The sequence below is a fragment of the Callospermophilus lateralis genome, chromosome 8 (assembly GCF_048772815.1).
Source record: "Callospermophilus lateralis isolate mCalLat2 chromosome 8, mCalLat2.hap1, whole genome shotgun sequence".
Lineage (NCBI taxonomy): Eukaryota > Metazoa > Chordata > Mammalia > Rodentia > Sciuridae > Callospermophilus > Callospermophilus lateralis.
Window position 1 is genome coordinate 15,013,641 of NC_135312.1, and position 26,844 is coordinate 15,040,484.

The 26,844-nt window shown below is 35.1% G+C and overlaps 1 protein-coding gene across 4 annotated transcripts in view; it reads left to right on the forward strand.

Moving 5' to 3' along the window:
• Slit2 (slit guidance ligand 2) overlaps window positions 1–26,844 on the forward strand; it is a 333,688-nt gene that overhangs the window by 292,067 nt on the left and 14,777 nt on the right. For 3 of the 4 annotated variants that reach the window (XM_076864130.2, XM_076864129.2, XM_076864128.2), the window contains 7 exons: window positions 2,369–2,493; window positions 2,631–2,728; window positions 3,974–4,113; window positions 18,868–18,961; window positions 22,830–22,967; window positions 23,064–23,304; window positions 24,573–24,703. In XM_076864130.2, coding sequence (XP_076720245.2) covers window positions 2,369–2,493; window positions 2,631–2,728; window positions 3,974–4,113; window positions 18,868–18,961; window positions 22,830–22,967; window positions 23,064–23,304; window positions 24,573–24,703 — 967 coding nt within the window. Of the gene's footprint in view, window positions 1–2,368; window positions 2,494–2,630; window positions 2,729–3,973; window positions 4,114–8,302; window positions 8,330–18,867; window positions 18,962–22,829; window positions 22,968–23,063; window positions 23,305–24,572; window positions 24,704–26,844 lie in introns of all 4 variants that reach the window. The other variant, XM_076864131.2, reaches the window with a different exon arrangement.

Here is a 26,844-nt window from a genome sequence, read left to right on the forward strand (position 1 = left end):
TGGACAAATTAGATATTGCTTATTAGTCATTTGGTTCAGTGGACATCTACTAAATAAAATTATTGATTCTCTGGTAAACTGGACAAGGATTCCTTCATCCCAGCAGTTTTGTTACCTATTGACTTATTAAGTTCTTCAAGGTATATCCAGGTTTTCCACCCCCAACACCATCTCTAGTTCGTATCTAAATACTTAAACTTAATTGTTGAAAGGCATCTCATTGCACAGGATGAACTTGAAAACTGCCAGCCCTGAACTCTTCTACTCAATCATAGACTTAACAAGTTTGAAAGCACAGAAAGACCAAAAAACATTTTTTCCTCAAGGTCTTGGGATATAGCCAAATGAATGTTCACATGCTTGCACATACTGACCTGATGTTTTGCTTGCATTTCGCAAAGGTTTCATCCTGTTCCTTTGTTCTGAGTTCCATTCTTTCTTCTCTCCCAAATAATTAGATGTTTTTGCTATTACTGACTCTAAATAGAATTTTAGCAAACACAAAGCCATTGATTGTGAGATGTTATGCTAATTTAATTAACTGTTTGAACTAATCCCCACCTTTAATTTCTCCAATATGCTGATAAGTGGAATTTTTTGTTCTATAGTTGATAAGTAATGGGGGAGGTAAGAAATTGAACTTCATGAGGCCCACTTCAGAATTAATTCCAGTGATTTCCAAACTATATTTTGATACAGAGACTGAACTAAGTTGTTTTGGTTACCAAGAAAAAAGTGGAAGGTGGCCACTAGTGAGTGAGGTATCACTAGAAGCAGTTACCACCCTTCCCATTAACACTGTCATCCCAATAACTGTCATCCATTTCCAAATGTTGAAAAGAAACAGAAATTTCTATGTAAATATAACTCAGGGTTTTCCTTTTTAGTTCAGTGTTGTTACTAGAAAAACAACACAAAGCACTCTCTTTTTCATGGGTTTTAATTCAAAATTGTTATTTGAATAAGTACTAGTATTTCCCATGGTGATGAACTCCACAGCCACTATGTAAATTTACTTTCTCTTGCATAACTCACAAACATATGCTCTAATCTGTAGAGTGATTTCATGAAAGGTAGCTTAAACAAGCAGAAGTTATAAAGTATTTTGGTGAAATTACATTAGAAGGTTATGTCAGTGATAATAAGGATTGGGGGCATGCTCAACATATATTCACAACAATTATCCAAACTACTTTGTTAGGAATTGTGTGTAATGACATGCAGGACTGAATTTACTATTGCTTGTTCCAATGAAGATAAAGAGCTACAAAGAGATTGTTGGTAACAACAATACAATGAATTTTTATAAAATATTTCTGTTTTATGTATAGAGATATCACTTTTCCATCACCCTAGTCAGAAACAGCTTCTTAAAAGAAAGCTAATGAGCTTTTACAAATGTAAAAAAGTAGCATCAATGGAACATAATTTTATTGAGAACATTTCATTTTCAGCATTATTAGTCATTTATCAAAAAAGTGCAAATAATGGGTAACGTTGCATTTGATCTAGATCTACTGTGGATCATGAAACTTAAAAATGTGAGACTGCAAGTACAGATCATTTTAATGATATTTATTTTTATTGGAGAGGAAAATGTGAATCTCAGTCATCATCTATTGTGCTAAAGAACTAACAAACTGAATCAAAAGGATGCAAGGGAGAATGTAATGGAGACTACATTTTTACTTTATTTCTATATGTATAATAGTAGCAGTGAAGCTGGGGGTATAGCCAGTGATAAAGCATGGCTTAGCATGTGTGAGGCCCAAATTTCAACCTCTAGCACACACATAAAACAATACAAAACAAACCCAAAAAACCCAAACACCTCACCAAGATCACAGAACATAGATTGTATCTCCTGTGTGAAAGTAACAATTCCAAGCTAGTGCTAGCTGGGAATATGTGTTCTATTATGCTTTTAATTATAGTGATAGATTTCTACTTTTTCATAAAACTCTCATATCCCATCACTACATTCGTGGTCCTCTCTGAGACTAATAGCATGCATTTACATGAAACTGGCTAAAACTGAAATGTAGGCAGTTACATGAAATGCATCCACATAAACTTTGAACTCATAAGGGAACTTACCCTGTGATGTTAATGTCATTAACATTAGACACAAACCCCCTAAACTACCAATCCAGAGTCCAGATCTGACCCCAAACTATCCCAGCCATGTATTGTATGTTTGAACACCTGATTATGCTGATTCCTTATTTCATTTTGTTGGGGAAACACATATAGATACATGACCTATAATTGTATCCAAAATTTACTGTTACATTAAAGATTAGAAATGATTTTAAATGAACTAACATTGAAAAAAATCTCTTTCTCGTATTTATCAATTAATTTTTAGGCCCTGTCGATGTCAACATTCTAGCTAAGTGTAATCCCTGCTTATCAAATCCCTGTAAAAATGATGGCACCTGTAACAATGATCCAGTTGACTTTTATCGATGTACCTGCCCCTATGGCTTCAAGGTAAATAGATGCTGTTGTGAGAGCCACAGTCTGGAAACATATTTTTTTTTTTTTTTTTCATAATTGTACTATGCTTTCTCTGTGCGCTGTGGATGTCCTCATTTGTATTCAACCTAATTTGGCCATTCCTTCTACAGGGGCAGGATTGTGATGTCCCAATTCATGCATGCATCAGTAACCCATGTAAACATGGAGGAACTTGCCATTTGAAAGAAGGGGAAAAAGATGGATTCTGGTAAGTCATGAGGCTGTGATTTCCTTTGTCTGAAATATTGGAGCAAGAATAACTAAGCAAACAGGCATTTTCCTTTTCAAACCCAAGGGCATTCTTTTAAAAAAGAAAAACAGAATAAGGACAATATGTATTGGTCCCTCCCAGAGGTATACTGCAATATTAAAAACAAATGGAGACTCCACAGGGTTCTCAGCTTAGGATGTTACAAATCAAAAATTTAAAAACATGCACATACACATATGATTAATCAAGTCAGATTAGGGCAAGACAAAGTGTTGGCTCAATTATGCTAATTAATAGCCAACTCTTCCCTGACTGCAAGTCCTGCATTCATCTGATGATTTGCTTATTGCTTTAACAGACAGTGTGCAATGATGAGATGTAGGTCCCACTGAAACAGAAAATTAATGATTCATTTCCAGGCCACAATATACATAGACAATCATGCTGTGAACATTTTAAATCTGGAATTATTTAATCATACAGTACAATTACTTCAGATGTACTTCATGAATTATGAAAGAGTCCATTAAGTGACATTAAGAATTTCACTTTAGAATGCTAATCTACTACTAACACTTGTTAGAATTGTCACTTTATAGAAGAAAAATACTTCATTTCTGTTACAAAATTTTCTCTTATTCATCTACACTTTACTCAAAGCTCATACTGATATTACTTGAGATTAAATATACAATATTTTATGTAGTAAATTACATTTATTGTCTTAGAAAAAATGTTCATATTTTGTAATTGCAAGGTAGACAAAACTTAATTACATTTCTTTTTTGTTGCCAGACATCTTAAACATTTCACATAGAGTAGGACATGATGTGATTTTAAGAATTAGAATTAGCTCCTCCTCATTTCTGAGTAAAGAGGCATAAATTACTCTATTAGAGAAAAACTTGGGATTAAGATATCTATGATTGTGGAGTAAAACTTTATTTCTGTATCATACCTGGAAATATTGGTTTTTAAGACCCTGAAGCCATTTACCATCTTGAAGCCAACATAAGTTTTATTTTTTAATGTTTTCTGGTTTGTTTGATATTACATTAAATCAATGCTTACAACATGTCATTTCAAAACTTTTAAAAAACAAATTCTTATAATTTTATGAGCTCTATAATTGACAAATGTATTTATGGTTTTTTTCAATATTTAGATCACATGGATTTAAAATGCAGCAAAAAGATGTGAATTGTTTTTGTGTTTATTTTGTCTTTCTGTCCTGATATTCAGGTGTATCTGTGCTGATGGTTTTGAAGGAGAAAATTGTGAAGTCAATGTTGATGATTGTGAAGACAATGACTGTGAAAATAATTCTACATGTGTTGATGGGATCAATAACTACACATGCCTTTGCCCACCTGAGTACACAGGTATGAACACTGGGAAACATTATGCCATCAATCACTGTTTCTTTTGAAAGTATCATTGCACTATGCTCCTATTTATTTACTAATCCATTCTATTATTCTATAACTGGTAGGTGTTTTGTAAATTAGATGTAATGTAAATAATGGAAAGAACTAAGATGGTTTCAGACAACCAAATATAAGACCAGCAAGCTCAGTGCAACACGAGTCCATTATAAAGTCATTGCTCTGCAGCAAAAAAGAATTTTTCATGTAGAAGGTTCTTATCCCACAATTCAATAGCATTTCCATTTAAATCATTTTCCCCATACAAACCAACTCACCAAAACATATGTGAAAAGAGAAAATTTTTAAAATAGCCAAAATGTAATTAAACATTTGAGATACTTCGTCTATGTTTATTTCTTTATCAGCAAGTATTTGCTTCTAGTGACCCATGTCCTTCAAGATAAAAATCAGGAAGAGACTGAGCATTTGTGATACTCTTACAAAGCCATCATCCTTTTTCTGACACTTTGTCTCTGAGGGTGATAAATCTCATATGACTATCCAAATTGCTAAACTTCCTCTCAATTTAAATCAATTTGCTATAAAATCAACATCAAGTTTATGTCCTATCTATTTTGACAGAGCATCTGTTTGACTGATATTTGTGACTATGAATAAGAAAATTCATAGTTGTCTTTTTGTTCCTTAATCTCTTATATTTAATGGAGGAAAAAATAATTCCATATTATATTTTTTTAAAAAAATAAAGAAGTATATTCTACTAGTCTATTGAAAGCTACCATTTCCATTTAGCTGGATATTTTTATTAATTATATTTCCATTAAATCCAATACATAGTTAAGAAAATCAGAGACTGAAATATCTATAGATGTGGCTAAGACTAACATCTCTAAACACTGAAGATGCACACACCTATATAGCTAACTTTCATAGGGTTTGTTGGAAAAAACACTGAAATTTAAATTTTTATCAATACCTTTCTTGATGGGAAAGTATCTTTCATGATGAAAAACTGCTAAATACAATAATGAAGTTCAGTTTTAACAGCTCAGATTTGTTTAAGGGTCTCTGAAGCTGCATTTTCTGTGATTCAGGTCTTTTTAATAGGAGTAAGGCACCTTATGTCATGTAAAGTTACACTGTTTTCAGAAGAAATGTGAGAATATCACTAATTGTTCTATTACATGGATAGAGGGTTTATACTACTTAGCAGGCAAAATTTGAGCATTCTTTGATATTTTGCATTAACCACAGGATAAGGATAGGAAATAGATCTAACATGTACCTATGGTACAGGGGTTTGAAAGAGTTTAGGTGCTACAAAGCTTTCACCTTCCACCAATAAAACTTACACCTCTCATACTTGGTATGACCCTGTGGCCACAGATTCTGGAGCCCTTACAGCTACTCTGATAACCTGAGGGTAATTTGATATGTGTAAAAACCCAATGTTTGCACTAAAATCTGTTACTTAATACTGTCTTAGGACAAAAATAGGTCTCTTTTTCTGTCATTGTTCTGATCATTTTGAAAAGTGATTAAGAACCCACTTAATCTTGGAGACCTCTATAAACCAACCTACTCTGTTTCCACCAGACAAATTAGATCCAAGCATTGCAAGCATAATTTTGCTATCTATGCCTTTTTATGTATGAATACCAAGAATGGATGAATGAATATATATAAATACTTTCCCTTCCTGATGAAATCTGGGCTTGGAGAACAGCTATGTTCAGGTTTTTGTATGTCTTTCTTATGATAATTTAAATAAGGTGGTAGATACTGAGTTGGTTTGAAGGGGTCCCCCTGCTTTGGCTTTAGCTTTGCTATTCCTTATTCTTTTGTTTTCTTTTTCTGTCTTTGTCTTACCTGCTCACCTTTCATTTCCCAGGCTCTCATCCTACACATCTTTTGACACATGTCCTCCCATCTTGAATGGTTTCATTCAGTGCACCTTCCTCTGAGAAATGTGACTTTCCCAGCTACATCAGATCTCTTCCTTTAAAACATATCATAATAACCCAAAGCTTAGCAAAACCACTTCTTAGCCAAAATGTGACATTTATGAAAGCTGTCATGCAAGAACCTACCATTACTACCCATTAAGAGGTTTGTCTCTGCATAGGAACTGAAACCCCTTTAGACTTTTTAACTTACAACTATTACAAATATTGGATTGCTTTAATTTGGGCAGAGGATCAAGAAAAATATTGAACTCGAGAAAGTGCATGACGTACAAAACATGAAGATATTACCATTATAACTTTGGACAAGGTCTTGTGGGCCATGAAATTTTGACAGTTTGGCAGGAGAGAAGATATCTAAATGGGGAAAATTTATAACTCATCTTTTAACTGTAGTGTTTTTGTGCATATGTGAATGAGCTCATTTCAAAAATATAAAACAACCATCTGCATTTTGAAATCAGTGGCACATAAGTGGCCTTTAATTATAGGAAAGTATAAATCAGACTCTAGAATTTTATATCCTGTTTCATCCAAGTCTTCAGTTAGGGAGGAATTTTCTTATAATGTAACTATATTGTGTTAAATTTAATTTTGGGATCTGATTAATGAGCATGAGATCTGGGAACAGAAACCCTGCTATGCTCAGGGAATATAATAATGTTGTCATTGTTTAAAAAGCATTTGAGTCACAAGTTGCTTTTTGCTTTGAAGATTTTTCACTCTGCATGCCAAACACACACAATAAGAAAGTAAACTCTGTTTAGGTACCAATAGGTACTACCAATAAAACTTCATAGAAAAAGCTCATGAATTATTATGGTGTCAATGTTTGCATTGTCACCTATGTGAAGTTAAAATGAGCATAATGTTGTCAATGGAGAAAATCCGGAGATCTGAAAATAATCATGCAGAGAAATGATGACATGATGAGTGGGCCATAAAGTGGATTAGAAGAGGGCTAGGGATATGGCTTAGTTGGTAGAGTGCTTGCCTTACATGCACAGGTCCCTAGGTTGAATCCCCAGCACCACAAAAAAAAAAAATTAAAAAAGGAAGAAAGAAAAAAGAAATACTCTAAGGAAAGTGATCACCATTAGGTGATTTATTAAACGTTATTTCTATACTGAGTAACCAAAATATCACAGTAAGTAGTTAATGGTTTATTAGAAGAGAAAACTCTTGCTCTTTCTTCCTGAATAGATTTATAACGTAAATCTTAAGGGCCACTGCTGTCATTCTGTCCTCACCCTCATCATCAAAACTGTTCTTCACTTCAGCCCATCCCCTGTCCAGCTAATTGCACAGTGCATGACTGAGGAGTATTCTTCTGGCAAGATTAATTTTTGAAAGGTTAAATTATAAATTAAAATCACTGTTCTAAGAATTGGGAAAGTAGAACTTGGAATTGTTAAATAATTTAAGAATTGATTCTACAGTTTTAATTTTAGCTTGGGATTTGGAGCTTGTTTTTTATATTTCTAACTCAATATCTTCTTCCTGAAAACAAGCCCCTTTTTTGACAAAAATATTCAAGAAATTTCTTAAATTGGCCAAGTTCAAAACCAACAAAAACATGAAATATGGACACTTTTTCTTGGGCTCTAGAGCAATTGAACAATATGTTTTTTCATGTTTCACAACAGAAAAAAAAAAAACTGGATCTGGATCTGTTAAGTCAAGACTAACGTGTCTTAAGTCACTCATTCCTCATGGGACCGCATACAGTTATGACACAACACTGATCATGTTTCAGGCCCTCATATTGCTTACTAGTATTAAATGAATTAGGCAAAAAGAAACTTTCCATACAAGTTGGACACATACAGTCTTAGAATCCATGTTGTGGAAAATATTCAGAACATTTTAATTTCTCCATTTTATGCCATATCGTTTTTTTGTTTGTTTGTTTGTTTTTTCCAAATCTCTAATGCCCACACACAAACCATTCACTGTGCATCTTAAATAGCCAAGCAACCGGTGTCACCTCCCCTGGTCTAGATGCAGACCTGTAGCTCCCTGTGATGGCGTTTACATTTTGCCTCCTTTCCCTCCATGTGTATGCTTTTGGCCCACCTGTAGGTAAGAAACCTAAGCTTCGCTTTTGTTTGCCTCCTCACCCTGGCTTCTCTGTTAATGCTGCCCATTGGCTTCCTGTGCTCTACTGTTGTATCGCAATGTAAAAAGTCTCTTGTCTCTTCTGTCTTTGTCGCTGCCAGCTGCTAATCTGAATGAGGTGGAAAAAGGTTAGTTGCCTTTTCACTCTATTATGACCTTTGTTTTAGTTTTCCTCTTTCTTTTAAAGTTATGTAGCCTTAAATGTGTGTACCTGATAAGGAATGTTTACAGAACATGAAGTCAGAAATCAATACCTCAAATCAGCCATTTAGATCCTTGATATGTGTATACCTGTGTCAAACACTGTAAAATGCACCTATGGAAGGCACTTGATACTTTTCTAGAAAGCTACAGTAGAGATTATCTGAGTGGGAAGAAGGAGTGGCTAAGAAAAGCACTAATATTTTCTATTTCCTTTTTGTCCATATGCTTTTACTTTTTTAAACATGTCATGAACATATATTATTTTTATAATGAAGAACTTAGGTCATTGATTATAATAGGTAAGCTGTACATAGAAAATATTTAAAGTATATGGATTTTCCCCTAACTTTAAACCTATGTCTTTAGTAATATGAAACATGGAAAACGTTTCACTATATGTATTTATTGGAAAATTTTATAAAAATGAATACTACAAAGCTCAAGAGGTTAATTTACAGAATGAAATAGTCAAAATTGTATTCAAGAATTCCATGGATACTAGGCAGTCTTTAAAATTGTGAAAAGAGGCGTATCTGATCATTGACATCAGTATGGACCACAAGTCTCCTCCAAAGTATCAGAGCCCAGAAAAGAGAGACAGGGATTAGAGAGATAACCACATCTGGGGATTATCATGGAATCTTCTTCTTCTTACAGACTATGAATTATAACTCATGCCACTGAATTTTCAATCACTAAGCACACTAGAGTCTTAAAGTACCAAGTTCAGAAACATTGTCATAGGACCACACATGCCTGTCTTGATAGTTCCCTTTGTATTTAAAGTCCTTGTATCATTACAGGGCTGATATTGAATCATGGCCGCTCTGTCCTCTCTTGCTAAGCACTCCATAGCCTTTTGCTGCATTGTTTAAGTGATTTATCTGCTTGGTCAGTCTATCTAAGAAACACAGCCTCAGTCTATCTCAGAAACACAATAGAAATTATTCTATTATATGTCCTTAGATAGTCATGTATGTACTCTCAGGACCAAGTTTGGCTGGGCAATAGTGTTCTAAGTTACCACATGGTTTCATCTGGTGACTAGATTTCATGCGTGTGTTTATAAAAGTTCTCTTTTATTTCCCAGAATTTGCTGCTAACTGGATTTGCTTTCAAAAACAGACAATCATTCTCTGTATTTTTAAACCAAAACTTAATTACAACTAGAATTTAGATGTTTTTATATCTCCAAGGGTAATTTTCTTAATTGAAGTGAAGCTCCATAATCATTTGACATATCGTTAATGTAAAAGAACTCTATAGATATGAACAGTAAAAAGTTGAACAATGACATTTATAAAGCAATAATAAACCATTTACTCAAGAATACACACCTTGTGAGTAGGGGGCCAGGTGCAGAGCAGCGTCCTGCTGACCCCAAGACATGTAGTGTGACTTGGGCACCTTCTGCTAGAACCGGCCCACCTCTACTTGTGTCCACCTTCCAGGCCTGGCATCTCGTCATGTCACACAGTGGCTCTGACTGTTTATGTCTAATGAGTTCTTCTTCTGCTTTCCCTGATGTCTCTTCAACTTGCTACAGACAGTTGTCCTCATGCACATTTGAAAAGAGTAAAGCTGGAACCACAAAATCTCAGTGTAGAGAAGCAGTCTTTTTTAGACTTGAAAATAAGTCCTAATCAAAGCCATTTAACCAATTAACCAATTAAAGCCAATTTAAGCCATTAACCAATTAATTCTCCTGAGAACTAGGCTGCCTTCTATCATATAGGATAGAAAGAATTTGTGTAGGTGTTGGAAGAAGCTCAGATTTTTAATTTTAGTATTAATATTGTAAATTTCAGGACTTTAGTTTTAGACTTTTTTTTTTTTTTTTTTGGTCTGTGAGACAAAGATAGTGGTATCTGTCCTCCTTCTGGTAGGTGTTTGAGAATGTTAAGAATGTAGAGGAAATATTAAAATGGTAAATGTTTATACTTCAGGAATATCAGAGACTTCCCTTTAAAATAGTTTTAAGTTTTGCATCATTTAATTCCAATATGGTTTGGATTATGTTCTCCCCAGTAGTTGAAGAATTCTTATGGGAATTTCGATAGAGAAATTTTTGCCTAAAGTAAATTTTGTGTATGAAGGAAATTTCTCTGACCATATTTTCCCCTACTGTCTCTTTTTAAATCTTTTAAATTTTCCCCTATTGTCATTATTATTATTAATTTACTTTCTATGATTACTTCAAATAGAAAGACTTTATTTAGGAGTACAGTTTTCTTTCTTTTTACTCCTTTATTCTACTTTGAAGTATGAGGACATATTGAATGTTGAAGGACTCTTTAAATTGACTATATTTTTAGATGTTGTGTGTATTTTTAGATTTTCATGATCTCTTAATAACAATAAGTCTATCACTACTTTTGCATCAAGATACATGAGTTCTGTATATCAGAGTTGTTACAGCTGTGATCATAATTCAGATCCTCAAATAAGGGACATTAAAGTTGCACTCGTTTTTTAAGTAAATACTTTGGCAACCTAACAATATTATATGGTTTGCATTCTTTGTGCAACCTTTCAAAGTTTTCTTAAATCCACTTGAATCTCAGAAAATGTTTTAAAAGAGTCCTTTGCTTCCATTAGTTGGCAGGCAGTGCCTACAGAGCCCAGAACAACAATTTAGTTTAACCAGTCTTATTCAATTTAATTTGGATTTATTTTTTGAAAACAGAGTCCAGTATGTTCTGGACTTTCAGTAGCTGTTGTAAGTGGTTTTATCATTTAGCCCTAGAGATCCAAGGGGGAAGTACTGAAAAAGAAATTCTCTTTTTTGGATTATTTATTTGTAGAAGTAAGTTTTTCCATTTAAAAATTCATAAGATGTTTATTGAGAAAATACCTTATGCAGGACACCATGCTAAGTACTGAAAGTGATACAAAAATCCACAAAATATTCCCCTTGTCCACCAGGCAAACTCTGTCTTTGATTCTTGACTGCAAGTTCAAATCAGGTCAGATGCTTGGGCATTGCAAGCCACCACTTCTCAGGTCCTAAGTACATTACCAACATTATAGAGGTACTTTGTAGGTCTAGAAGCAAAGAGAAACTATAAAAGCACTGATTAGGAATCAAAAATAAAAATAAAAAATAACACTGATCAAACTCTTTGTCAAGCACTATGAAGAAACTAATTTCATGTCATTTAGAAAACAAAATGAGCACAAAAATTTCCCTTCTGTAAAGTTTCTTTGTATCTGAATTGAAAGCACATGCTCTGGAGCCTTTTTATGTTGAATTATGATTAACTGTACCTCGTGAGGTTTCTCTGTGACATTGTCCCCATTATGTACATGTCACATTTTGTACCCATTTCACAGAGAGGACATCTATCAATGGCTCATGTATCTTCAGGAATTCATGGATCCTCAGGTTCAATTCCCTGTATTTCTATACTAGCAAGTGGATTTAATTGAGTTTAAAAGGATGAGGGCAATGTGGGTAATTTATAGATCATATGCCACTCATATGCTGTCACACACAATCCCTCAATTCCTGAGCTCAGCCTCTTCACTTCCTATTGGGATGGTCGTTGTTTGGCAAAAGAAATTGTAAAAATATCTAGGAGTCAAAAGATGACCCATGTAGTCCAGGCTTCAGGAGTGTATCATAAGTTAGAAACTCAGAACACATATTTGTTAACTGACTTCTTTATTCTCTCTCCTTCCAAGCATTGCCCTTTATGCTTCTGAGTCTTCTTCATCAACATTTAAATAGCATTTATCACCAAGAATCAAACATATGAGTGCTATTTTCATGTTTTGTCATGAAGGACCTAGTTTGTGCCAAATGATTTGCTAATAAAGGTGATGTGATTGGAGAAGTACAAAAATGTCAATGAAAGTAACCATTGACCTCAAGCAATGTTCTTTTAAGAAGTTAAATGTCATGTATTTTATTCATTGGATTGCTTCTTTTGATACCTTTCCTTGCTAAGATAATTCAAAAAGAATAAAATTGGTTTCATGATTCAGGCTTTTCTTGAGCCAAGCAGGAGCTCAAAAGGAAAATATTCAAAGAATGATTTGTTTTACCGTCTAAAAATCTGTGTCCTGGGGATTCTGTCAGGAATTCAGCCAGACTTCCTCCCCTGCTACAATTATATTTGAAAATGTCATAACTGATTAAGTTTAACACTAGAATTCTGGTCTAGTTATTCAGAGAACTGTCCTAAGTTCCCTCTATCATTATCAATATTAATGATACTTTCTCAAAAAAAAAAAAAAAGCTAGTTTGGTACAATTTATGAATAGACTACATTGTCTGCATTGTCAGCACCAGAGTCCCTCTGCCCCTTCTTTGTCCCCAAATAGATTCTGAGACATTTTTTGCCTATTGCAGAGAGAAAAGACATAAGTCTAGTTGCATTAGCAAAAGCTAACAACAGTTGAGTATATCCACAATACCATGTACTGCTCTCTAAAACTGCTTCTGCTATAGACATATCCAATCTAAATTCAAAGGGATGACTTTGGGAAAAATCCAATAAAGATGCTGTAGTAGATTACTAATTGAGTGCCTTAGGTTATTGCTTTGTTTCATGTAAAAAAAAAAATTAAACAGAGAATTGGCTTGGAAAGTTCCAGAAATTCTAAGAATCAATCTTCTATTCTCCTTTGCAAACAGTGAGGATGAAACAAGCCTAGAAGAGATATACTGTTTCTCAAATTTCTTGGTAACTAGAAAGTGATTAGCCCTTCAAAATTTTCTTTCTCTGCATGACTTCTGCTAATGTAACTAGGTTAGACATTAGCACTCTGCAGCCTCCTCTGGCGCCATGTTTTTCCAGGCTCATTTCCACCTGTCAGAGACCTACTCTCTATGTCCTCTCCTCCATGGAGCCCCTGCCTGTGCTCTACAGTTCTTGCTTGACCCTCACCCCCAAGTCACCTTCACCTTCTTTAAGAAGCCCCTCCTGTTTGCCCTCAAAGCATCAGTTCCCCTTCTGGAGCATCAGGGGAACCTTCTGCTAGCATTCATCACAAAGCCAATGTTATACTCACTGGGGTTTTTTATTGGATTAGTATATTTCTCCTCCTCCTAGTGTATGAGCTCCAAGAGAATAGGAACAGCTTTGTGTCATTGACACCATTACATCCTAGCATAGATACCAGTTTTTACACGTAGTTAGCACTCAAAATATATGGTGATGTTAAAAATTGATTTGATTCAGAATAATTAGAAAAAGCAACAGGCATATTTCAGTATAAATATTAGGGAAAAAATTGGTACAATCCTCTATAATTCCAGCCACTCAGGAGGCTAAGGCAGGAAGATTATAGGCCCCAGCCTCAACAATTTAGCAAGACCCTGTTTCAAAATAAGAAAAGAGCTGGGGGGTGTAAGTACATGGTAAAGCACACCTGGGTTCAGTTTTCAGTCTTTCTCTCTCTCTCTGCCTGTCTCTTTCTCTCCCTCTCTCTCACACACAATACACACACACACACACACACACACAAATTTCAGTAGGGGTAATAATAAATTTAAACGAAAAGATATAATGATGGGAGAGAATTACAAATGAAGATAAACAGAAGGGTCTGATTTTTTTTTTTTTTTTTTTTTTTTGCTGTTGTTGGTGATGGGTTTTTGTCCTTGTTGTTTTTAACAAGGAAGGAACTTTAAAATCAGTTAGGCTCATAGATCTAAAATGAAGCAGAGGATAAGGTCAATTCCAGGTGCTACTTCTCAGAGCAGCTACCTGTGTGCATAGAGCTTTCTGCTTCATTGCAGTGGTATTTGCAATATTGGTACCATGGGGGCTCTGGGTACACATTAGACCCTGTTTGTACTCCTGAAGACTATAATGTTGTTCTGCACAGCTAAGCATAATGCTTTCTCTGGTAACTTGCTGGCTGCATTATTCACCTCTGTGTGCTGATTCACTCTTCACCTAAGAGTATTATCAACTCTGGTGACCAGCATTCACTGTTATACCTGGTAGATGACCATAATGCCTACCATCCAGAGCAGGGCACCTTTGTGTGTGCTTGTGAATACCCTTGACAATCAAGTTGGGGCAAAGGTAAAACAGGACTGTCCTAAGAAAGCTAAAATGTATGGTCACATTGCCACTATGATAAATTCATCAGAGAAATTAATATGTTCACTGATGTTCCACTCTTTAAGAGTGTGCCTACAAGAACCCATACCCTCTTAGGGATTTGGGCTCCACTCTTGTCATATTCCCTCACAGCTCATATTCCCTCAAGCTCTGCTACTGCAGAGCTTGACATCTCCAGTCCCATGTTTACCTGACAGATGTAGTCAGATGAGATGACCCAAGAACTTGGCATAATTTTCTCACCAGAAAGGTGCCTTTGATTAGAACACATGGTGCTTTGTCTTCAGAAAGTTCTGCTGTGCTGACAAATTGCTTGCCAACTACCTCTGTTACCAGTTACAGGAGATCATTCACTAATGACCTGCTGGTGGATCATTGTTTCCTCTCCAGTATACGGACCAGCAGCACATATATATCCACCTACCATCCTTGAACCCCTTATCCACAAAAAAAGTTGAAAACCATAATCACAAGGAAAGTTAATTTGCTCATCTGATCAAAAGCAAAATCACAAAGGCCAGATATCCATTGTGTTCCATGTTTTTGTTTTGTCATTTGGGGATTTTAAAGGTTCATGGCAGAAAACAAATAAATTTCCTGAGATTTTGTGGAATGGGTTGGTGCCAGATCATGGACTCAAGGTTTGTCCATATACCTATCTCTTGAGAGGTTTGTGAGCAGACATTTAACCTGCATTCAACCATGCTAAATATGTTTTCTGATGCTGGGTTAAACATATAAAGACTTGCTTATAAGGTAATTAATTTTAACAGTGACTATATGGATTGGAATGAAGAATGTTCTACTATGATTTTATCAACTCAAGAAGAGAAGTAGCCATTGATATTCTTTCAGGCCCTGGAACTTCAGAAAACTAAACTCAGTCCCCATATTTTTTTTTATTTTTTTTTCCCACTAACTTGGTACTATCTCTGACTACACATGTAGAAAAAAATTTAAAAATAAAAATTGTATGATGTCCTTTCAGGTACAGGGGAACTTTTACAATACTCCAAGTTAATATTTTAGGTCATTATAGTTGTAGTGATTTATTTCTGTTCATCCTGAAAAACTGATGCCATTTTCAATGCCCAATTTCTTTAATGATTGAGAAGTAAATGCAGAGTCTAACATCTGTCTAAAGGGTATGTTATGTTTTCCTTATTATATTGAGCTCTTAAGACTCCCCATTGTGGCATGCCACTTGACTTTTAAAAGCTGCACTTCCCCAATACAGCAGAATGTAATATAATTAGGAGAAATTAAAGAAATAACCCAGTGAAAACATTTATTAAAACATTTATTTTAATTCTGAGGCAGGAAATAGAATAATGTTCAATCTGAAGAGAATAAGATATATTTTATTAATGATTAATCACATTTAGTAAAAATTAAAAAGAAAAATGTCCAAAGGCTAAAATAAAACCCAAATTGAACATAAATATACAAGTTAGAGTTCTTGCTTAACTACTTATATGAATAGTTATTCCAATAACTACTACTTAAGTATCTCACCATATCATAACTCTAGGAAGACACAAAAGCAAATATGCCAATGTTTCTTCTCATAATGATCTTACAGTCAAACAAAAGGAAAGAGATATACACCAATAACATAAAATGCACTCATAACAGTGCAACTATACAACCCTGCCTTCTATGTTTGTCATGACTATTAAGTGACCACATATTTACATGATGTTTAAAACTGCCTGGAACAAGGTAGTAAGCACTCTACAAATACTGATTAAGTAAATAAACAATATAATATATTTGCCATAAAGTAGGCAAAAGCCTGAGTGAGAAAAAATCAACAACAGAAATGTCAAAGAAAGTTATTAAAGCAAAAGAAAAAAAAAAACATTATCCCAAGCATTGAGTTAACTTCATAAAACAGTGAACAGACCAGATGAGAAAAGTGTAGGATAGAAGATTGGGCTTTAAAAATGAGTTAGGCAGTAGTGAAACACAGTTAATGCTTTTGCAATATGTGTTAGCTTTAAAATGTTTGGTGAGAATAAAAAGAGTCAAGTCATTTTTAAAATAGTCCATCAATCTTATCAGAGTCAGGTATGTATCTATGTAAGAGAAACAAGCAATTACCATATACAACTTCAGTAATGACTGATATTGCTCTTATTCTGTTCTTATAGAGATAAGGAATACGTACTTGAAATTCATACAGCTTTTCACATTCAAGTTAGCATGCTTAGCCTAAAGCTCTTAATTACAAATTTGGCAATCTATCTATCCCACAATTTATTAGAATTGCCTCTCTTCTCAATCCTATCCATAGCAGATCTATGGAGAAATTCTTGTGGAGAAGACAGAATCAACTCTTTTCTTCTCTCAGTGCTGTAATTCACTCTAGGTTCTGTCTCTAGCTCAGACTTTTTCTAGGAACTGACTGTAGTCAAGATCAACCACATCCCTCCCTGTAGTCCTTGCATCTAGTACAACAAAATACAGTATATCTTGTTGAACTCTGACTTAAATGGGATTAATTGGACTGAGTTGGATTGGATCAAAGTGAATAAAAATAAAACATTCCTTTCTTATCACTTTTAGAATTTCTTATTTGGGAATAAAGTGAAAAGCACATAGATGACATTTAATATGTATCACAAGTGGTCCTTCTCTATCATCAGTTTTATAAACTGCCATGGATATAAACAACTGTAAATAGATTGCATCCAAACAAGATGGCTTTGATTAGAAAACGGAAAGTAATTAAATTGTGGTAGGCCAATAAAACACAATGGACAAATTTCATCAAGGTGCCTAACTTGAAGTCCTAGTAATTAAAATCACAAATCTTGAAAACCCTTCTTTGAAAGTAGTTCACCAGATAAATGTTGTTAAAAGCTTTTGTCTCACAGATTTAGAGACACTGAAAATCTTACAGAAGAAATATATGAGACCTTCAATGCAATTAATTTGTTCATTTTAAGACATAGAGAAAACAGATTGATATAATAACTAGATGAATACATTTTTATACATGCCTCATAGGAAAAGATCCTTTAAGTTTAAATAATATATATCACATTCAGGTGGCAACTATTTCTACCAAATCAGTAGTATATAGCTTTAAAAAGGACCATCTTTAGCAAAAGAATTACCTTCAAAGTTCTGATTTTTAAGCCAATAGTGTTTAAATTCAGACTCTGAACAAATGAAAGTTCTAGTAGTTTCTCGGAATTGAACACTTGCCTTTTAATATGTCACTTTATTTCTTCAATTTTTACATATAAAACAAAAATATTTGGAAGTAAGGTAGAAACCAACTTTTGAAAACGTACTTTTACAGTCACCTTAGTATCTTATATTCACTGATTGGGAAAATTATTATCTCAGTGAGAATCTTACTTGGCCTAATATACCTCAAATAGTGAGCATGTTATTCATACTGGAAGAAATTTCCTAAGAAATTATCCAATATGCAATGCAATATAAAATGCCTCAAATCAACATGGATATGTTTGTGGCTTTCATTTGCTGATAAAAGTTACTCTTTGTAACTTAACTGACAATCATGGAATGAGTGTCTGCCCCTTCTATTTACTTATTTATTTAATTTTTTTTTACTTTTACTTTTTCCTTTGGATGTGCCTAAGCTGTTTTTTGTTGAGCTGTTGCAATGATTCATAAGAGGGAAACAAAGTATTGTTCTTCTAGATTTATAAGACATTGAAGACTATGAACATTAGAGGATATTTTTTCAAACATAAAGTCACAGAATAAGCCAGACATAAAGGGATATACATACTAAATGACTCCATCTCTGTCAGGATCAAAAATAGGGATAACTAATCTATGATCTTATCAAGATAGTGGCCACCCTTGGTGGGGTTAGCGACCAGAAAGGGGCATGAAGGAGACTTCAGATATTCTGACAAATAGGGTGTGATTGGATGTGGATACTGTCACCTAAGTGGGTTGTTTGTGAATGCTTATTATCTATCATTTATTCACTGGGTATGTCTGTGCTATAGCTCAATAAAAATTCAAAACCAAATAAATAATAAATACACAGATAAATACATGAATAAAGCAAGAATGAAAAGGACTCAATTTTCCCCCCAATTCTAACAGTGTAATTCTCAAGGGTCTCAAGTTAGTCACACATCACTGGAGTTGTCCTAAATTACAAGCCAGTTTAGTAGCAGAAATCAAGATTGATTGAATGTGGGAGCTTCAGGTTTCTTATCATCATCTAGGTAGGGGCAGGGGTTCTGGGTTAGTTAGTTAATCAGTTAGTTTTGCTTTTTCTGTTTTATTTTCAATCCTGAGCTGCTCTAATCTCTCTAAGACCCCTAATGCAGGTGGTTGGCGGGAGCCTGATAACCTGTCTATGTGGACTGACAACGTTTGCCATATTGCAGGCGAGTTGTGTGAGGAGAAGCTGGACTTCTGTGCCCAGGACCTGAACCCGTGCCAGCATGACTCCAAGTGCATCCTGACGCCCAGGGGGTTCAAGTAAGTCAGAGGGCCTCTCCTGGGCTCACAACTGGGGAGGGGACCTTTCTTCTCCTCCAGAGCTTCACACCTCAGCTCAAGGTTAAAAGGACTTGCTCCCTAGTGCCAGTGCCCACTTTATGGATAGTCATTATGCAGCATGGATTTCTCTCAGTACACTGAAGAAAAAGAAAGGAGGTTTTTGCTTTGTGCTATGACTCTTTCTGGGAGGTCAATTGGGGAATAAAGGATCCTCAACCTCAGCCTCCTCACATTTATTTGAAAGCCAATCTAGCTAAATACCTGGCATCCTTGGGTGCCTCATTAAAGGTATGTTTGTGGTGAAATGAAGAATTTGATTTGAATGTAACTGAAAATGTTATGGACTGAAAGAATACTCAGACTATCCAAGGTGGGAAAGATGAGCGACTGTGTGTCCCAGACTGCCCAGACTTTTCCAGGGTGTGCCTGTCGTCTTACTGTAATTATCACTAGTGCTCCTTTGGCCTTAATATATGTCCTGAGGATCTGTAAGGGTCACAATCACACTAGGTAGAGGGTTCCCTCAAGTGAACTCAGAACATCAAAATTATTTTGCTTTCCTCTCGAGAAATATTTCTGAAGTCTGTTTGGTACCAAATTACATGATTCCTTTGCTGCAATCCTGAAATATTTTCAGTGGATCAACAGCAAAGTTTCTTTTTAGAGTTGCCATTGGCTTCAAGATCATGTGATCCAAATTCACCTTAAACACAAGGAAATCATAGTCCAAAGATGTCAGATGGCTCTCCAAAGACCTCAAGGTTCCTTGTGGGCAGAACCAGGTTTGGTACTTTACAGTTGGGTGATTTTCCTAATATCTGTTACCCTAGATGGTTTTATAGTTTATGAACACTACAGTTGGTGTTGTAGATGACAGGCTGGGATCGTATGCATGACACTATACTTAAGCTGTTCTTACATCAAACAATTAGAAAATGAGATTATTAGCCTCTTCACCTGTATCTATTGAATATCTTTCATGGACAGGACATATGGTAATAATACCATTTTATATTTTTGTAATGCTTTCTAGCTTTTACATACTTCATCTTCTCAGTGAAATGACCCACACTTAATTACCATAGGATTCAGAGAGTTAAAAATCACTCAGCTTAGGAACACTTTTATAAGAAGAACTGGCATTTGAGCTGTTACTATAAGATTTTTATATTTATCAAATACATCACCAGACATTCTGAATCAAGTGGGGGAGTGAGGCCAGTAGACCCTTTCTGCCTTTCAAAGTTTGATCCAAATTAAATATGTATTCTCAAGTTTTCTCTTGGCAGTGTTCTTTTTTTCAGTTTGCTTTAAAATCTTAATTTTAGAGTATATAGATGCCAGTTGCAGTAACTGCTAATCCCATTTGTTATCTTATCAAGAATGAAAATGATAGGTTTGATTCTCTCTTTCATGGTGCTTACAATTCTATGTAAAATCCAAAAGTCCTATTAAATTTTTTTTATTTTACACAAGATTTTGCACTATATTTTATTCAACCAAAAACCTTAGGTAATTACTTTCACTTTTGATAATCTTTTGATATGCCCACAAATGAACTTGACAAATTGAAAGTACATCACCTACATAATCAATATCATCATTTCTTAGAGAAATTTTGTAAATTCTCCATAACTGCTTATCTGCTGAACAGGTTTCACATGGCTTTGTAATTATAAGATAAAGTATCAGCAAGCCTTAATGGAAACATTAAAAATAAGAGTTTGTCTTCAAAAAACAAATTCTTAATTAAACATCTTCTGTTACTATCAGGTTGCACACTCTTTAAAGTGCCTTTCTGTAGATTACAAATGAACTTATTTGGAAGTCCACTATTTTCATTAGTCAATAATTCACGGAGCTCCTTTTATAGCCATACATAAGTTAACCGAAAACTGATTGAGTCAGAGTTTTTGCTGTGGCTCCCATCTTATAAATAATCGCATGTTATGAGAATGACAGTTGTAGAAAGAAATGATCTTAAAAATCAAATAAGATGAAGCTGGTCAAGAAAATCTCTACTGCCAAATGTTGTTTGGACAAGTTGTACTGTTACTTCAACTTCATTTTCTCATTAGTAAACTATCAGGTCTGGTTTTACTCTTCTTCCTATATTATATGCCTCATCAATCTCCTGAATTGCTTTGAGATATTTCTAGACCATGATATGCCATGAGTAGTCTTTTCAAGCATGCATCTTACTTAGTCGGCTTTTGGGCTTCTTCACAGTATATTTAGTATTCTTTGCTTTTTTTCTTCATTCCTTGTCAGTGGAGCAGAGGGAATTTGATAGGTTTTATTGATAATGCAAACTTAAAGGAATTCTTGTTCTAATTTTTCTTTCGGTTTTGAAACTTGCTGTGAGGAACAAAAGGAAAACAAAAATGTTGATCATGATATAACTGCAAGTTCTAATGGGCCTGAAAAAACAGTATTGGGAGAGAAGAGGATATAAACAGTCTCTTCGACAGCCACTGTAGTGAGGGCTTGGTTCTCTTATCTTTGACTTTGACTTTTTTTCTCAGATGAATAATTCAAAGTGTTTCAAAGCTTTTGTTCTTTCTTTTACTGCTTGGCACTTCAGCAGCTCTGCTCACATTAACATTGATGGAAGTTCTCTTCTAGGGCCTTGTCCAACTATTTCAGAATCTGTATGGCCACTTAGGGTCCATTTAGCTTCAGTCTTGCTGTTTACTTTGTTTCATTACGATTTATCATTAAAACCAACTGGTGGCAGATCAAGCATGCTGATGCAGTGAGCTCCTTTCATTTCTTAATTCATACATGCAAGGGCAAAGTTTTAGCTAGTTACTCTTAGGAGGCCTACTCGCCCATCTGGTTTAACTCATCAGTTCTCCAGAAATGCTTAAGTCCTGATTTTGCATTTTAAGGTAAAATCCTTGGCATTCAGTAATGTCACATTCATTTCAGTGTTTTTACTTTCTTTACTTAAATCCTAATACATTTGAAATAAAACAGGGGATGATTAGTGAAGAATGAACCATACGACTTTTATAGAATTAGGCATATAGAGAATTATAAAAAGTAGCAATCACTTATTGATCATATATAATATATAAATACCATACTAATGACTTTATGCATAGTATTTTTTTTTTTTGGTTTTTATTTGTTTTGGTATCAGGGTTTGAACCCATAGGCACATAACCACTGATCCACATCCCCAGTTCTTTGTGTTATACTTTGAGACAGTGTCTTGCTAAGTTGTTCAGGGCCTTGCTAAATTGTTCAGGCTGGCATTGAACTTGGGATCCTCCTGCCTCAGTCTACCAAGGCACTGGGATTTAAGTGTGTGCCACTATGCCCGGTTGGGTATCCAGTATTAACAAAATTGGTTTTCTTGAAATTATATTTTGTTCCAGTGTATCTAGTCTCTTTAGGGAAATGTAAAATGTTCATATTTTTTAAAAAATATGTTTACAATTTGCAGTAAGTTTTGCAATTTAGCCCTTTAATCATTCCTGTGGTCAAATGAACTAGGCTGAAATAAAAATAAAGGACTCTGTAAGCAAAATGTGGAGTAAGGAAGGGAAAGGAGGAAGAAGAAGAGGGAGGAAGAAACCCTAATGCAGTTAATCTGCTCTTATTTGTATTGTGGCTGTTCACTCTCACAAATAAGATAAACTCACCGTTCCTCTGGTAGTTCACAGTGAGAAACCACACCATAGTTTACAGCCAGAACCATTTACTAGACTCCATTATTCTGAGATAAGACAATTCTAAATATGTTTTATTTAAAATGCTACCATGTTTTCTCAATGAAGTGAAGCTGTTTTACTAATATTATATCAGTTGAGTCTGAAACGTTTCCTGCTTGTTCGAACAGGTGTGATTGCACACCAGGATACATTGGTGAACACTGTGACACTGACTTTGATGACTGCCAAGATAACAAGTGTAAGAATGGTGCCCACTGCACAGATGCAGTGAATGGTTATACATGCATCTGCCCAGAAGGTTACAGGTAAAGCAGAAGCGCTACTTGCTATTTGGAGTTCTACAAGATTCAAATTCACATATATTCTAACTAACATGTTTTTTCCCCCTCTTTATTCTTCAGTGGCTTGTTCTGTGAGTTTTCTCCACCCATGGTCCTCCCTCGTACCAGCCCTTGTGATAATTTTGATTGTCAGAATGGAGCTCAGTGCATCATCAGGATAAATGAGCCAATATGTCAGTGTTTACCTGGATACCAGGGAGAGAAGTGTGAGAAATTGGTCAGTGTAAATTTTGTAAACAAAGAGTCCTATCTTCAGATTCCTTCAGCCAAGGTCCGACCTCAGACAAACATCACACTTCAGGTGAGAGGTGCCCCTCTAGCAAAAGCTGATCTAATCTTAAGCCACATTCAGCTTCTAGGAATGTGCATCCGGGTAGCTGGATAGAAGGTTAATAACTTCATTGTCCAATGACAAAAAAAAAAAAAAAAAAAAAATTCCTTGTGGGAAAAGCTTTGGTAATTCTTCTCTTCAACATTTATATTTTTAAAAATGAAATAGGAACCAGTATTTTTATTCACTATTTGATCCAAAGGGGAATAAAATCCCCACAGTAACAAAGTATGTTCCTCAATTTTGGGCTCAGTTAAAGATATTTTATTCACTTGTTTTCGTGGTTCTGAAGTTGAAACTCTGCACAGGAGGAGACTTAGAAGGGTGCAGGGAAAACAGACACCACAGTGAAACCAGTATCTGCTCACTCTTCACTCAAAGCCTTGAAGGATCTAAATGAAATTTACAAATATGTTTTAAATCTTTCCAAATCATTGTGTACTTTTAACCAAATAGTTCGGACCCATATGGAGAAAGTTGAACTACACTGGGGGTGATACGTGCACAGTGTATGGGGCTACATGTTTGTTTTTTCTGGTAAACAAAATCTTTTTTCATGTATTTTGAATGCAAACAGCATTAGCCAGTTTCCTAGAGACTACACCTCTTTTTATTTCTTTTATCCCAATACTTCATTAAGGAGTTGGCTTGAGTTGAAGTAATGAGCAAGAGGAGAGAGGTAGGCCTTCTTTAGAAACCTTTCCCGTATATTCCAGTATTTGTCACCTGGGATCCTTACAGAAAGTATACAGTGGTGTTGAGGTTTAAGTCATACCTTTGACCTGACTAGTCCTTAAAAGCCTCCCAAAGAAAAAGAGCAGTACAAGAACAGAGATTTCCCGCTGCATGTGGCATCACTATAAAGAATTTGTTGTTGTTTAAATATGGGATATGAAAGTTAATCTTGCCCAATGCTCATCTTTAGCATTTGTCAAGAACAAGGCCTATAATAGGAACAAAAACAGCAAATAAGTGAAAATCTCCAGCAAAGGAAGTTCTGAGCCAATCCAACATATTTACTTGAGTTTTTGTTATTATTTTCCAATTTCTTTAAGAATTAATTTTCAACAGGATAAATTGCAGACAGGTCACCCTTCCAACAATAATTTCATCATGTATTATTTTCTCATAGCTACAGGGACAAAAAGTCCTCACTTCACTTAGTAGTCTGTCTCTTTTTGATGAAAGATGTTTGGTGGGCTGTACATCCTAGTAACATCAAGGTGACTTCCTACTAGATCGCCACAGATGAGGACAGCGGCATCCTCCTGTACAAGGGTGACAAAGACCATATTGCTGTGGAGCTCTACCGAGGGCGAGTTCGCGCCAGCTACGACACCGGCTCTCATCCGGCTTCTGCCATTTACAGGTGAAGATCTCTCAGTTACTGGTAAAGGTGAAAAAATTTGTTTAATGAAGAACTGATTCTTTTCTATGATTTTGCAATGGGCATGGGAGGGCATGATTGGCTATAGTAGGTATCTTAGTCCAGTATAACAGATCTGATACCGAGTAGAAGAGAAGCCACAGAGATTTATTTCTTATAGTTCTATGAAATCCAAAGTTGAGAAAAGAAGCCACCTTGGTAAGGGTCTTCTAGCTGCATCATCCCAGGGAAAAAGGCAGAAGGGAAGATGGTATGAGGAAGAAAGGAGCCAAACTTATTCTCTATTCAGGAACCCACTCCTACAATAACTAACCCAAGCCTTGATAGCAGAGTTAATCCATTTTTGAAGGAAGAGTCCTCATGACCTGATCAACTCTTTTTTGTGTTTTATACTGGAGATTAAACCAAGGGGTAATTTACCACTGAGCCACATCCCAGCTCTTTTAATGTTTTATTTTGAGACAGGGTCTCACTAAGTTGCATAGGGCCTCACTAAGTCGCTGAGGCTTACTTTAAACTCACCATACTCCTTCCACAGCCTATAGCGACTAGCTCCTGATGAACTGTTAAGGGTCCCACTTCTCAGTATTCTTGCATTGGGGGTTAAATTTCCAACATAATAAACTTTGGGGGGACACACAATCCATAGCAGCAGGCTTTATGATAGTTACCATTAGTATCAATATCAACCCTCCATCATCCTGTGCACGTCACCTAGTTAGTTTCCTCACTGTAGAAATAACTGCAACCCTTATGGAGGGACACACACACATGCACATTTTTTCCAGGCAGGTATCTTAAATAGATTAATTAAATCAAATGTAAGAAATGAATGTGGACCATAGTAAGACCCTTCATTCTTAAGATTGAACTTTCTAGATAAGTATTCCTCTGTTACAAATAGCTTTGATATTGACAATATAAAAGAAGTTGCTGTGATGAATGAACCATCAGGACCATGAATTCTCAGTTCTCTCTAAAGGCTGCCATGTGAAAATTCTAGCCCAGGTTTTGCCTGACTTCTGTTTTTTCCAGAAAAGGCAAAAATGTTTTTTTAAAAAATATTTTTCTCTCCCTGAAATATTGATTTATATTTTTAATACAAGATATGAGAGCTAAACACATATTTAAGCCAAACTCCCTTGGCAACAAGTCAGAAGATGTTGTTTGTGACAAAAAATGGAACAGCATATATAAATGTGCTTCTAAAGACTTCACATCTTATCAGATCGCTCATAAATAGTCCTGGGAAGACAGTTGCCAATTGCAGCCATGAGTGGAATTCAATAAGTACTTTTGGTGGTGAGTTGACCCACTTGGGACTATTTGGAGCATGGAAAACAATAATTATTGGTTTCAAAGTGGAATACAATGGTTATTTCATTTCCAAATGATGATGAATTAGTGCCAACATTTTAGCTATTACTAGGCCTTAAATTATATAGCCCTGATATGTTTCAGACCATAAAAAGATATCATAAATTTGTGATATATATATATATATATATATATATATATATATATATATTTTATTTTTTTTGATGATGATGAAGCAGTGTGTAATTCCCAGAAAACCAGGGTGAAGTTTTGGGAGTTGGTCTAATAAAGCTAGCAGTCATATAAAGTAAACTGAAAATATCTGAAGATAAATTATAGAAACCAAGTGATTATATCCAAATGAGGACATACTTTTCAGAGGTTATTTTGAGTTTATGTTCATTCCCTTTTTTGCCTGAGAAACAATAGAATGTGCCCTGTGATATTTATAAAAAAGAATATCATGCTGTGTACTTTTTGTTAGAAACCAGACGTCTGTGTTTCTGCTAGATCATCATCAAATGGAGACATACAGTATCAGGTCTAGGGCAAACACAATTTAACCCTTGCCTTTTAAATTATGACAGTTAATTTAGGGAATGCTAATACATTGTTTTAAATAAAAGAAAAGATCAACAATTACCTAAAATTTAGATACGTAGATATGTAATATAATATTAATTGGTATTTTTATTATATAGTATATTAAGAAAAATCATACTAAGGAAAGGAAGGAAGAAAGGGAGGGAGTGAATAAATGTGAAAGATCTATGTGTCATATTGAAAGATTTTCAAGCAATATAGCT